Source organism: Amaranthus tricolor, chromosome 2, assembly GCF_026212465.1.
Source record: "Amaranthus tricolor cultivar Red isolate AtriRed21 chromosome 2, ASM2621246v1, whole genome shotgun sequence".
In the NCBI taxonomy this organism is placed as follows: Eukaryota; Viridiplantae; Streptophyta; class Magnoliopsida; order Caryophyllales; family Amaranthaceae; genus Amaranthus; species Amaranthus tricolor.
Genome location: NC_080048.1, coordinates 38,866,958 through 38,881,237, shown reverse-complemented (window position 1 = coordinate 38,881,237; position 14,280 = coordinate 38,866,958). Strand labels below are relative to the sequence as shown.

The window sequence follows — 14,280 nt, the reverse complement described above, 5'->3', positions numbered from 1 at the left end:
CTAATTCAGAGTTGATGTTTTATTTGCTTTTTGAATACTATTTACAATTCACTCTTAATTTGCATATAATTCTTAATCTATAAGTTTAAATATAGTCAAGTGTGATCTTGTTTGATTCATCTCAATGTGAAGATTGTTAAAATCACTTTTTTATAATTTTAATTATACACAATTAGAGATATTGTGGATTAAATTAGTGCATTGGCAAACGTACAAAAAGTAGATAAGACTTTAAATCTGAATTTGAGGGAATATGAGGAGTGTGAGCTAGAGAGTGTATTAAGTAGAGTGAAGACTGATGAGTATGGACTTGTTAAATGAAATATTAAGAAGGGGTGCACAATAAGAATAATGTATACTAAGTTCATTTTAGACTTACCATTAAGATTTATGGTCTATTTAGCAAATAACACTTGGGTAAAAAGTTGGATGAAGCTGTTAGCTCAAGTAGACTATGTTGTCCAAATGAGAGCATTAATTATTATTTAAGTCAATTATTATGAAGATGTTTGGTAAAACTTAGTTTTTGATTGTTGGTCGAAGAGTTTTACAAGGTGGATGAGCTTAGATGGGTTTCTTAATGATCTTCGAATGCTAAATGAGCTTGTACCAAAGTAAAGACACAAACAAATGTGAGCAAAACATAAATAATTTTCAAAAACCTCATTTCATATTTAAGTCAGATGAAAATTTCGATAAAGAAATTATATAAGAGCAACTAATAAACTTAAAAATAATTTTGAAGAAGTTTAATTTTTCGAATATCGATAATAAGGTTATGATGTAAATAAATGTAATCTTGTCATTATGTGTCTTGCATATATTCATTTTATTCGGTAGGCAAATTTTTTCTTTTTAATTCATGTTGAGACGGTTAGGATGGGGGTCAAAACATTAGCTTTAATAGTCCCTTGCATAATGGTAGATGAGGTTCAAAATATCAACAAACATTATGTAGAGACCCCCCCTATTTATCATGGATGTACAAAATTTGTTCAACTTTTGAGCAACATAAATCATCTTGGCATAAAATAAAAAATATTTTAATTTAATTTTATATATACGAATAAATCATAATTGAGAATTCGAAATTATGTTTGATAAATTTTTCTTATGCTTATTCAAATCTCAACTTTTTTTATAGTTACTACTTCTTTGCTGGTGCGCTAAGCAAATGATGAAATGAATGTGAAAGGTACATCTGCATCCTTGATTCAATAGGTGTTGAACTCGGATTACATTAATAAAATTCAAAACTATAAAATCATTATGTGAACTAAGAAATACACTACATATTATATTATTTCTTTTGTATTTAATTTATTTAAAAATATAAAATTAGTATATAATTATATCATGGTTAAAGGGGTGGGTGCAATTTCACCTCCTCCAATATCAGGTACTGATAAGAAAGGTGGTGGGATTGGAATTCCAACACCATCACCGCCGCCGATAATGGGTATGGGTGGTAATGATATAGTACCTCCACTGTCACTACCACTACCAAAAATAGGTCTTTTGAGTAGAAAAGGTATAACGCCTCCACCTCCACCACCATGGATAGTAGGTATTTTGGGTGGGAAAGGTATAACACCTCCACCTCCACCACCACCAATAATAGGTATAGGTGGGAACGGGTAAATACTTCCACCACCAACAATGCTAGGTACAGGTGGGAATGGAAATATACCTCCACTTTTACCACCGCTACCATCACCGCCTCCAATAACAGGAATAGATGGAAGCGGAATAATACCTTTACCACTAGAGCACACCCTCTTAAAAACCGAAATTATCAATGGATTTTGTGGATATATCTTGGGTAAACATGCATCATCAATTTTTTTTAAAGAATCGCAACATTTTTCACTAACTCTCTCAAAATATGTCCAAAAATCAGCCAAACACACTTGAATACTTGTAGCAGTTAAAATACACTCTTGAGGTTCATATGGCAAGGGTCTACTAGCATACCCTATTTGAAATAAGAGAATCATGCACAAAAAAAGAACCAATTTTTTTGTCATGGTTAATTACTTAATTTTGTTCTTGAATATTTTTGTGTGGTTTCTCAACTTGTATGTGTGACTTTCTATGTACATACATATATTGGTTCATAAACAAATACTTATTAATATATTTAGTGGTAACTCTTTGAGAATGGGTTATAAAATTAATTGTAATTAATTTCTTAGGACAATAACGTTTTTATTTGAATGGTTGAACGAATTTACTTTAGGTTTCAAAACAATTAATTAGGTTGAAAAGATCAAGTGACTTTGGTGTGAATTATTTAACACTATTAATAATTAATTTCTTGTATTGATTAAATTAAATGTGACATTTTATTTATTTGAATTTCACTTGAATAATCTAGCATTTAAACAATTTTGATGGTTGGATATATATATATATATATATATATATATATATATATATATATATATATATATATATATATATATATATATATATATATATATTTGTACTTTTACAAAAATAAAATTTGCTTGATAAATTCAAAAAAATTTAAGATCTTTTTTGAGACATGAAGCAAATCAACGAGAGCGGAGAATATACATCATAGATTCCATCTTTTCCAAAAATATAGCAACAATATTTATTGATTCATTTAAAAAAAAAATATCTGATAAAACTAGTTTAGAGTTGTTTACGAGAAACGAAAGCAAAAACAGTCGAATCAAAAGTTTATATTAATAACCTTCACATAGAGACGAATCAAACAAAATCTCAATTGACTATGTTTTGATAAAACAAGGTGTATTATCTAAGGACAATATTTATATTTTACTATCAACCAATTATTTCCTTAATACTTACCGAACTGACGCAAGTGTAATGGAACATAGAGATAAGAATAAGAATCAATATAATATTAATTGATTTACTTTATCTATCCTACTCAATTTACACCACTTTTTAATGTATTTTATCGATTTTACACCATTTTTTTCAACAACTCTTTACTTGGTCTTTTTCTCCGCTTTAAATTTTTTCCACCTAATTCCATAATCTCTCTGTTTTCAAATGATCTTTACATTCGCTTTTTTCATAGATTCTAATGCAAGCTTTGAAATCAAATATTTTTAATTATGAGTTTTTAAACCATGCCTTATGCGGGATACTGGGATGATCTTTTACCTTTATTTTTAATTTTAACCGTGAGTTTCTAAAATTCTAAAAAATTAATATTTAGATTGTATACATTAAAACGAATCTAATAAGATTCCAAATAAATATATTTTTTCTTATCGATCTATGAGAAATCATAATTAAAATTTGAAACTAAAATTCATAAATTCGTAAATTTTATTAAATTCGTAAATTTTATTCGAGAACATCGTGAAAAAACGGATGTTGAGTATTGTCTAACCGTACCAAACTATTTTCAACCGGAGCTACTAGTGTGGGAATCTGCCAAATTGGCCACTAAAGAATGAGTGGATAGCAACATATGATCATCATCTTCTTCAATAAGATATTTTCTTCACCTTAATTCATCGTTTTACATACTTAATTGCAAGCTTTTCCAAACAAATACTTCTCCATTTTTACACATAAATTAACCTTTCGGAGCCAAAAATGGCAATCCTAAACTATATGATTATAAACTCAGCAGCAACACCAATGTCCAAAGACTCACCGAATCCGAATCCGGAGCAAAGGCCAACAAAAATCCTGCTACCAAAGAAGAAGGCCATGAAATGGTCGACGGGCGTCGCACCGGGGGATTACGGCGGCCCACCGACAACCACGAAGCTGCGTAAGTATTGGGGAGGTCAGAAAGAAGATCCAGTTACATCTTCTGAATTTATTTGGAATAATGATTTTATGCCGCAGATGGAGAAGCTTGTTAATGATCAATCACAAGTTTCTGATTCTAATCTTCCGTCTTCATCTGCGGAGGTAAATACCTAATTTTGCTGATTTTTTTCCTCAATCGATTGAACTGGTTTTATTATTAAGTGAATTAGTGAAACAATAAAACGAGGAGGTTGATTAAGTGGAAAGAGGATAATTAATTTTTGCAAAATCAATATGATAATTAAAATTTATTTTGTACCAAATTTGTAAGGATAAAAGATAAAAGATTAAATGACTTTTTATTTAAATAATGTTTTTTATTAACATTTTGATAATAATTAATTCAAAAAATTAACTCAACTAGGGAATAATAAATTAATGATGTTTTAAACTGGTTAAATCGACCAACAATTTCAGTTAATAGCTCACTCAAGTCAACAATGGTTTGGCGAATGAGTTAAATAATACAAATGAGAGGAGTAGCGATTTGCACTATACTTTTTTCGAATACAAAGTAGGTTGAGGGCAAAAATAGACTAGTGAAGGGACAAGAAGAAATGAATTCATATATTTTTCAGAAAATAGTATTCAGACAATACTCAATTTTCTTAAACACTATACTTCTTGAATCTTAATTTTGACTTTTGTACATTGAGTTATAATAACAATTTTATTTTGAGCTAAATGACTCATCTAACTTAATTGAAATATATCTAGTTTGGGTCTTGAACACTCTTTTGTTAAACCTTTTAGACGTTATTGGCACTTTTTAAATGCTTAAGACTAATTCTTCGTTAAGACCGTTTTATGGTTAAACGACCTATATTGAGCTGGTCTGAATTATAATTTTTAAAAAAATGTATTTTATAAAGGGTTTTAGATAATAAATCAGTTAACAAATTTCTGTTTTTTAAATGAGCTTCTTTTGGGTTCTCTCATAATAAATGGGTTTCGTAAAAGACAAAATGAACGTTAAAACGTTTTTTTAAAATTTAGACTTTTCATATGGGCCTATCTCACTATAAGACAGTCTCCTGCAAAAGTTATTCTACATTCATAGGGCTAGTGAGTTGATTGAGGCCTGCCCATATGCTATTTAGCCCATTCTCAATACTCCCTCCGATCTTTCAATATAGTCCCATATAGGTTGGGTACGGATATTAAGGGTTGTGTGGGGTCCATTAAAAAGGGTAAATAGTAAAGGGTAAGTAGTGAAGGATAAGTAGTGAAGGGTAGTTGGGTAAGTAAGGTATATGGGGGTATATTCGTAATTACTTGTGTGAACTAAGGGTATTTAAGTAAAAAAGGATTGCCAAAAATAGAAATGGGACTAATTCAAAGGTTTTGCCAAATAAGGAAATGGGACTAAATTAAAAGATCGGAGGGAGTATTATTTTAGCATCACCCAAATTAGTTGAATGGGCCTATTCATGTGCAAATTTTGCCCATTTTCAATTCTATTTGGGCATAGCCCAATTTAGTTGAATGGGCTTGCTCATGTGCTACTTGAGCCAGCCCATGTGCTAATTTAGCCCATTCCCAATTCTATTTGGCCCCACCTAATTTTTTCCATTTAAAACTAAAGTCCAAATTAATTTCACTAAATCTTTATTGAGGCCGTCTCACTGTGAGACGATTTTAATTAGGTCAGCCTAAACTATTTTATAATAAAATTGCTTCTTGTACGATCGTGAACTCATATTTCATTGTTTTTTTAATGTCTTTTTACTAATGAACTGCTTGTATGGTTTCGTTTCACGGTGAGACTATTTCATACAAGACTTCTGAATTTCTTCTTTTTACTTTTCAAGTTTTTTTTTTTGTTTTGTTAGAATTTACAAGTAGGTGAAAGAGGGGATAATTAAATGAAAATTGAGTCTAAAATTCTTTTAGAAAAGTGATATTTGTTTTCCAACTAAGACAATTTAACAATTGTTGTGCACTTTAAAATAAAATAAAAATGGACAATTAACCAATTCTCTAATTGGTTAATTTAAAATTATATATAATTATTTCAATAGACTAAATATACATAAACTAGCTTAATAAAAATAATTTAAGAATTGCAAAATAAAACATATTTCAGTGTTTTATGGGCGAATAAACGGACGATTAGAAATAAATCACCATGTAACTATCATTATCCAAATCAAATCGGAGCGTATATAAGATGAGCCGTTTAATATCCAACGGCCCACATTCTTTAAGGAGCGGCCTTATAACGTTTGAAATTTCCTCTCCAACGGTCACAAATAAATTCCCAAATTACAAAATACAAATCCTCTTGTTCTTCCTCTAAGACCCATTTCTTCTCTGCATACACTTACAAGAATCAAGTTCCTTTTCTCTTTCAAGATACAATTTAATTCTTTTTTCTTTATTCCTTCAATCCAGAAAGAAAAAATGAGTGTAATTCAACAATACCCAGAAACGATTAATTCTAAAGACCTTCAAATTTGGAATAATGCAGCATTTGATAATGGGGAATCTGAAAATTCTGCAAATCTTAAGTTTTCTTGGTCAGATATGAAACAATTATCGTCAATCAATCTATCTGAATCTCTTCAATCTGATTCTACTAAAGAGAATCGAAGCCCTTCAATTGTTGAATCCCTTGTTTTAAAATCTTCGTCTTCTAATAATCCTCTTCGTAATAATAATTTTATTGAAAATACCCCACAAAATCCGACGTGCAAAATTTCTGCCTCAGAAAAGGGGAATATTTGTGAGGAAAGAAATATTGATAGTGAGATTGAGGAAATTGAGAAAGAGATTAGTCGATTGTCATCGAGGTTAGAGTCTCTTCGCCTTGAAAAGGCGAAGAGAAATACTAAGATGGTGGAGAAAAGAGGAAAGATTGTAGCTGCCAAGTTTATGGATCTACCAAAGCAGAGTATTCGAAGTTCGAATGAACAGAGTAAGATTGAGGAATCAATGAGTTTAAGTGCTAAAATGAAGACACGCAGAAGGGGATTAAGCATGGGCCCCACTGAGATCATGAGAGGAGTGAGAAGGGGGATTAGTCTTGGTCCAGCAGAGATATATTCTGCTACAAAACTGAGGCAATTGAGTAAGCAAGATATTACAACCCCTGTTCAGCAGAGTGCAAACAGAAGAAAATCTTGTTATTGGAAACTAGATGAAATTGATGAGTTAAAGGTAACAAAAGAGAGAGGAAAATGCTCGAGTCTTAGCCCAAAATCGCGGTATAAAACTGTTTTGAAAACGCAGGTGCCAAGGCATGCTGCAACAACTGTTGGGTCTAAGAAGACAACAAAGAAGGAAGATGCTGTTGTTTCTTCAATTCAACCAAAGAAACTTTTTACAAAAGAAGGGGACAAATCAGCTGTCAAGAAGCCATTGAAGAGTGGTAGAGTGGTTGCTAGTAGGTATAATCAGGTTTCAAATGGGGGAAATTCGGCGATAAAAGAGCTTAGGAAGAGATCATTGCCTGAAAATGAGGAGGATAGAATGAGGTCTGATAAGAAACGTGTTTCTTTGACTGAGAAATCTCAAGTAGGGGAGCAATCAACCACCGAAAATAGGGTGAAAAAGAGGTGGGTTATCCCAACTGAAGGGATGGTTCCAATATTATTTGATCAAAACACTCCTTTATCTGTATCGAAAATCCGGGCTCCAAAAATAAAGAATTTGAGGTGCATACATGAGAGTCCACGAGATTCTGGCCCGGCAAAAAGGATATCTGAGTTGATTGGGAGGAAGTCTTTCTTTAGTATGGATAATGGCCTAAATGAGGAAGTTGAGGAATCTGTAATTTGTCAGTCTTTGAGTTTTGCTGATGAACAGGTCATGGAGGAGTATCCTAAAATTCGTGTTTTTAGACATATTGATGAGAGTCCGCGAGATTCAGGTGCAGTTAAGAGAGTGTCTCAACTTGTTGGGAGGAAGTCATTTTTCAATGATGAAGATGAGATGCCGGTGTTCAGTTTCGAAGAGGAAGATGGTGAAGAACATTGAAGTCTGAATTTTCATGCTAATGTTGATATATATTAGCAGTATTGTTGGGGGGGGGGGGGGGGGGGGGTGGGGAACTGAGGTTAAGCATGCTTGTGCTTGCGTTGGACTAGTCTACTTTTTAGTACCATGGAGACTTGCTTTTATAATGTGTTTTGCTTAAATTGGATTTAAAGATAGTAAAATGAGTTGTGGATGATTCAAAGATGGTAAAGTGAATTTATGTTATTGGATTTTTAGGCTTTGAAAGATGTCTTGTTGCTTCCATTTCCATTCAGTTGTAATAATGCATTGTGTGTTTTGTGATTGAATAATAATTTCTTGGTGAAGTGGGTTTGATTAACCGTGAGCTACATTTGCTTGGTCAATTGATTTGTCTCTGTGTCGAGATGGTGGGGGATGTGTGGCAATTGGCTGTAGGTTGATGACTTTGTTTGACTAGTTGATAATATTTTTATGTGTGATAAAATTAGTTGTTGCCTTTTGTTTCTTAAATTTAAAGTAGGTCCTAAAATTCAAAGCCAACTTTTTTGACTTTACCAAATACTTTCTGCCGTTTACCTCACACGTCTTTCCGCCGTTTGACCTGATAGGAGTGATTGAATGAAATAATATTGAAAGAGTTAATTTACAAACTAAAGCTATGCACTACAAATAAGAAGTAAAGATTGCTAGAATAATTTTAGGAAGGATATGGAAACTAGAATAATGAAAAGAAAGGCGATAATCAAACTAATAGTAGTGTGTAGCCACTGGATGATCATGGAGGATAGTCATGAATATCAATTGTACTATTCTCCTTAACATGACCAACCAAAAAGGCAAAAGTCAAATGTCAACCAAAAAGCCAACACCATTAGCCAAACACACGGTATGATTGCATGGAGCGAGGTGTTGATAGAAATTGGAACAAGTCTTTTGGGAGCAAATCTTGCTGCTTCCGACTAAATTGTGTGATTTTGAGCTTAACTTCAATTAGTTAAGTTTGATGGAAGTGGAAGCCAATGTTGCTTGAATGATTGTTTTATCCATATTATATTTGATTATTTCCGCTATTTCTGCAAATAACTAGCTAGATTCCGTTACTCACGATAACTATAAGAATGACTCAAGATTCCACTTAAGGCCCGTATGCTCGAGTTGGAGAGTTGTGGAACTAGGTGTCGGTAGACTGATGTAATGGTCTTTTGGTGCATTTTCAGACCTTGCAGTTATAGATCACATAATTCTATTCAGTCATTCAAACACCAAAACCAAATTGCCCATTTTCTGCTTCACATCTATAGGATATAGTCAAGGCTGGAGACTATAATTTAAGTTTTCAGCGAAATGTACATTTCATACAAGTATCTACATCTACACTGAGACTATATCAAAAAGATAGATGCTTAATTTATCTTCTTTTAGTATATTTCTGTGAGTTATTATCATATCAGTAAAATAATGACACAACTACAAATTCCTGTGGGCAGGAGTCTTCTGGATTTCTTAGCCTGAATAGAGTCATGAGTCTTGACAGGTATGCTAATATCTCATTTAACCATGTAATGCTAATTAGTCCTTGGTGAATGTCGAGGATGTTGTCTTGCTGACTTACGTTAAACGTGTGCATACAGTTTAGAAGTTGATCTCAGTGCTTCTCTAAAAGCAACTCCAAAGACAGCATCAGAACAGAAAAATACAACTGAAGTATGCACATTGCCACTGTTCTTCAATGTTATAGCAATATTTTTTATTGATCACTACTTACATGATTTCATTCTCAGAATGTGCAAGTTCCTACACGAAGATGGAAGCTGGCAGCTACCAAGCGTGAGCAGGAGAAATGGGATAAAGCAGCAAAGGCTTCAACTGCTGGCAGTGTAAGTTGTGCATTAAGTGTGGCAAAATCGTTCTCTATAAACTGTTACGACAAAATTGACTTTGGGTTATTACTATAGGATGTGTTGCTCCGCGAGTTAAGGCAACCTCAAGGGGACCCAGAAGTTTTAGCTGCCCAATCAAGAGAGCAGTATTACCAGGTTAAGTGGTAATTGATAAATTTATTATTGGGCTTGTACACAACAAGACCCGCATAAGAGGAGAATTGGCTGCTCACAAACTCGATGAGGTTCTATCCTAAAACCAACTGGTAATAGGAGGAGTAGCCCATCAGGCTTATATGTTAGTCAACCTCTCTAATTCTTGGATGTGGGATCACGTGGGTTATTTTTCCAACAGTAACTACTTAGGGTCTAACAGAATTTACGTTTTTATTTCTTTACATCCATGCTTTTGATGACTTATGAACGTATCACTGAAGCTATATTGGCTGTTGCAGCTGAAAAACAAATTGCAACTGCTAACAGTCGGAATAGGTGGCATTGGTTTAGTTTCAGCTTATGTCTCTTACTCTCCGGAAATTGCAGCAAGGTGAAAATGTCACGAGTTTCAAGTTATCCCTTGTCCTGTGTCTACTAAAATGTGTTAATGGTTAGGTTTAGTTTCAGCATTATTCCTTTATATCATGTCCTTAACTAGTGCACTGGAATTGCCTGAAAGTGTAATTTCTCGAAATTTTGTTCAAATTTATACCAGTAACAAGACATGAGGCTTCATGATTTGAAATCCAAGAATGTATGCTGTCAATTGCCTCATTTGCTTGTTATTTCAAAATTTTCATTGCTTTTTACTGTATGATGCTGCTGAAAACACTTGCCTGAACCCTGAAGCTTTCCATTGCGGATCCAACACTTTATTTTCTGATATATCCTGTGCATTATTTTGCGACGTTTTTGTTGAAAGCCAATCACAATATCTTGTCCTAGAGGTTTAGTCCATGGTTCTTGGTTTATAATCAAATGTTGTTCTTGACTAGTAGTATATGAAGTAGCAAAACCTTTGAGATTTTTACCCTGGATCTTAGATGCTTTAACTTCATTTCGGCTAATGCGATTTCCCTCAATCACTTTCAGTTTTGGTGCGGGCTTACTTGGATCATTGGCCTATATACGGATGCTTGGCAACAGTGTAGACTCCATGGCCTCTTCAGGATCTAAGAAAATGATAAAGTATGTGCTGTTTTTCCTTTTCTTATAGCCAGATTAAATCTTTCTTTATAACTTTGTTACGTCCTCACTATGTTGCTTTAAATTACATTTCAATACATTTTCACCTCATTTGAGGGCAGATTTAGGAGATCTGTTTAAGTTTTAGGTTCTCTATTCGAGGCTATTTTTTTTTACACTCCTGCCCTCCAAATCATCTTCGGTCGTCCTCGTTTTCTTTTTAAATCCCCAAACTCTAACTTTCTATCTCCCTTTTCGATTGACTAATGCCTCGTCTTGAGATATGCCCAAACCATCTTAGATGAAGCATTCTTATATCTTCGTTTCCAATTCTGTCTCTCAAGGTTGGTCGCTCATCCATCAAAGCATCGTATCTCCACTTCTCCAATCTTACTACTATGATTCTTTCTGAAAGCCCAACATTCTGATCCATGTAATCAAACTTTCCCTTTAACTTTATGGGCACACCTCGATCATATGATATCTCAATAGCCTCTCTTTATTTTGCCATCCACACTTAGGGGGCATTTGGTTCGCACAAGGGAATCGGAATGGAATGAGGAAAGGGAATGCAGGAGAAAGGAATGGATTCCCCTAAATTAGCCTAGTCGTTTGGTTGTGTTCAGGAAACGGAATGAGCTGCTGAATGATTCCCTTTGTGACTGTTTGGTTCAAGTTAAGGAATCAAAATTTGAGTTTTTAAATTCTTTTATATTTTCTCCAAAAATAAGTAGTTGTTATATGATAAACTTGAAAAACTTATTTTTTGAAAAAACATAACTCTAAATAATAACAACGTAGCTCGATTAATTACATATAATCACTTGTTTGTAGATCAAAATACATACGAAAAGTGTTCTAGTCCTTTCATAGTAATTATGAATCGAATACAGTCCCAATTTCTCTTCCTTTTCAAAAAAGTACCAATGCTAGCCATTTTCTGTACAAATGAACATCAATAAGAACATCAAAGAAGTACCAAGCACCTTGTTTCCATGTATTCTTGAAAACCAAACAAACAAACAATGATACATAATCAAGTTTCTAAAATCCCAATTTTTTATCATACTAACCTACAATTCACAACCAAATGCGAATATATTATGAAGAACAACAATATCAGTAAAGAGCATGTAATATCAGTTCCAAGACACATTGTTTGCAACTGCCAACATTGAGTCCTCAAAAGAAAAAAACTAAATAAAACAATCATGCTAGAAGCTATGTAAAACCGAAAAATATTGTGATGCCACCACCCACAAATCTCACAGCTATCCAAAACAGAGCTGCTCAATGCACAAAACAGTCTCAAAAGCTTCAAAAGTCTACAAAATTGGTAAAACTATATCACAAACAAAAAACTGCCAACATTAAACTACAAGATGCTCATCAATCCTCACAAAGTTCCAAAAAGCAGCTTAAACCCCAGAAAAACAACAATTGAGAGAAGAATCTTAAAGCAGCTTAAAGCATTAAGCATTGAGAGAAAAACAACAACAAGATGCCAACATTAAGCTACAAGCAGCTTAAAGCATCAATAAGCATCAATTTGGGTCAAATAAACGAAAACTTGAACTCAGATTTCAATTGAGAGAAGAATCTACAAATAACACATAAGCTACAAGATTCAAGCACCAATACAGTGAACGTCAAACATAAAGAAAACAACAATAAAACGAAAAGAACATTGTAACAATCAACTTGATACAGTGAGAAATCTAAAAAGGAGAAAGAAGAAAAAGGAAGATTCAACTGTTAATGGAAGATTTAGGGATTCTGTTAATGGAGTGAGATTTAGGGATTTGGGGAGGGAGGAGGCGCGAGGAGAAGAAGCAGCAGCAGCAGCAACAGCAGGAGGAGGAAGGACGCAGCAAGGATTTTGGTGAGGAAGGAGGCGCGAGGAAGGAGAAGGCAGCAGTAGGGTTCAAGAATGGGGAAGGAATGGAATGGGAAAGTGGAGGGGGGAGGTGGGGAATGAGGATTACCTCATTTAGTTAAACCTAAACCTTAAAATGGGGAAACGGAATCATTCTAAATGCGAACCAAACAACATCAAAGGGAATGGGGTATTTTCATTCCCTTTCCCTTTCCTTAAGACCCCCAACCAAACGCCCCCTTAATTCTATGGGTCACATCTTGTTGTTTGTCCCCACTACGCTCAAGAGACAATCATCATATATTGAATATTAATACAAATAAGTGAATAACACATCCATTTATCTCAATGATGCAAAATTGTTCTTTTTCTATCTCTTAACTTGGATTCTTAGTTTCATTTTGCTGATTATGATGAATCTGCATTATTGTTGGTTGCCTTTTAACATGATTGCAGGGCAGCAGTTGGACAGCCTAGGTTGTTGGTTCCGGTTGCGTTAGTCATGATTTATAATCGTTGGAACGAGTAAGTTATACTTGCTGATGACAGTATGCGCGATAACAGTTTCTCAAAGAATGATTGTAATATAGTTTTTTTTACCCATTTTGGATGCAGGATTGCGGTTCCTCAATTCGGACTTATGCACCTAGACCTAATACCAATGCTGGTAGGGTTCTTCACCTACAAAATTGCTACATTCACCCAAGCAATTGAGGATGCACTGCCTGTAGCGGAGAAGAAGACAGAAACATGAGCAGTTTCCAGGCATTTTAATAATATCAATTTCAGGTAATAAGACATAAGCTCTCCTTTTCACTTTTTTAAAGTAGCCCGGGCGTTGCCTTTTTAAACAAGCTCAATTGCTACATTTTCCTTTTTAATTTGTTCTACTGAATTTGCTACACTTCTGTTATGGGAAATGGCCTTACATTCTCTCACCAATTCTCGTCCACACATTTAATCTCCCTCGACCATCTCCATACTAGAGTCCTATAAGTCCTGAGGTACTTGTAGCATTCTCTAGAGGACGTAGTAGTATTTGTTTGCAAATTAGTTTATTCGACAAAGCAAGTCTTAACTAGTGACTTGCATTTTCTTAGTTGGGTTTCGGATGAAGAAGCTGTGGCTTGAAGAAACAAATACTCATCAAATAGGAAGCGTCAACAAATAGGCAACCACATCATTCTTTGTTATACATTCAAGAAATTTAAAGATGTGGAATTTGTGTTGTTGTCAACACTTGTTAATTATATTCTTGTTACATTAGCTGATGAATTATGTAAAGCACGGATGTTTCAGTATTTCTCTTGAAGATGTACTTTGATGTATATAATAAGAAATTGATTCGATCACGAATGACTTACGCTTGCACTCTTAACTTGATTCTTACCTCACTTCCCCCTATTTCTTACATTTCCGGGAATGATGCTGAACTTGGTTGAAGCAATTCATCCCGATTCCCAACAATGCCCATTTTGAGCTTTGCACGGACCAGCCTTCTCGTCCTGTGACAAGGGAGGGGGCTTTTGAGAGTTGATTCGGCTAAATGATACTTTC

The 14,280-nt window shown here is 34.0% G+C and overlaps 2 protein-coding genes across 2 annotated transcripts; both read left to right on the top strand.

Annotated features, from left to right (window-relative positions):
• The first annotated feature begins 3,438 nt into the window (after nt 1-3,438).
• Nucleotides 3,439-14,075, top strand: LOC130806736 (protein CONSERVED ONLY IN THE GREEN LINEAGE 160, chloroplastic). The gene is made up of 10 exons (XM_057671932.1): nt 3,439-3,927; nt 9,273-9,319; nt 9,417-9,489; nt 9,567-9,662; nt 9,741-9,821; nt 10,121-10,212; nt 10,755-10,850; nt 13,180-13,248; nt 13,339-13,512; nt 13,824-14,075. Exons 1-9 carry the CDS (start codon nt 3,604-3,606, stop codon nt 13,475-13,477), a joined length of 1,017 nt encoding a protein of 338 aa, XP_057527915.1. The 5' UTR covers nt 3,439-3,603; the 3' UTR covers nt 13,478-13,512; nt 13,824-14,075.
• On the top strand, nt 3,935-9,266 carry LOC130806735 (uncharacterized). The gene has a single exon (XM_057671931.1). The coding sequence runs from the start codon at nt 6,229-6,231 to the stop codon at nt 7,801-7,803; it is 1,575 nt and encodes a 524-aa protein (XP_057527914.1). The 5' UTR covers nt 3,935-6,228; the 3' UTR covers nt 7,804-9,266.
• Nucleotides 14,076-14,280: the final 205 nt, after the last annotated feature.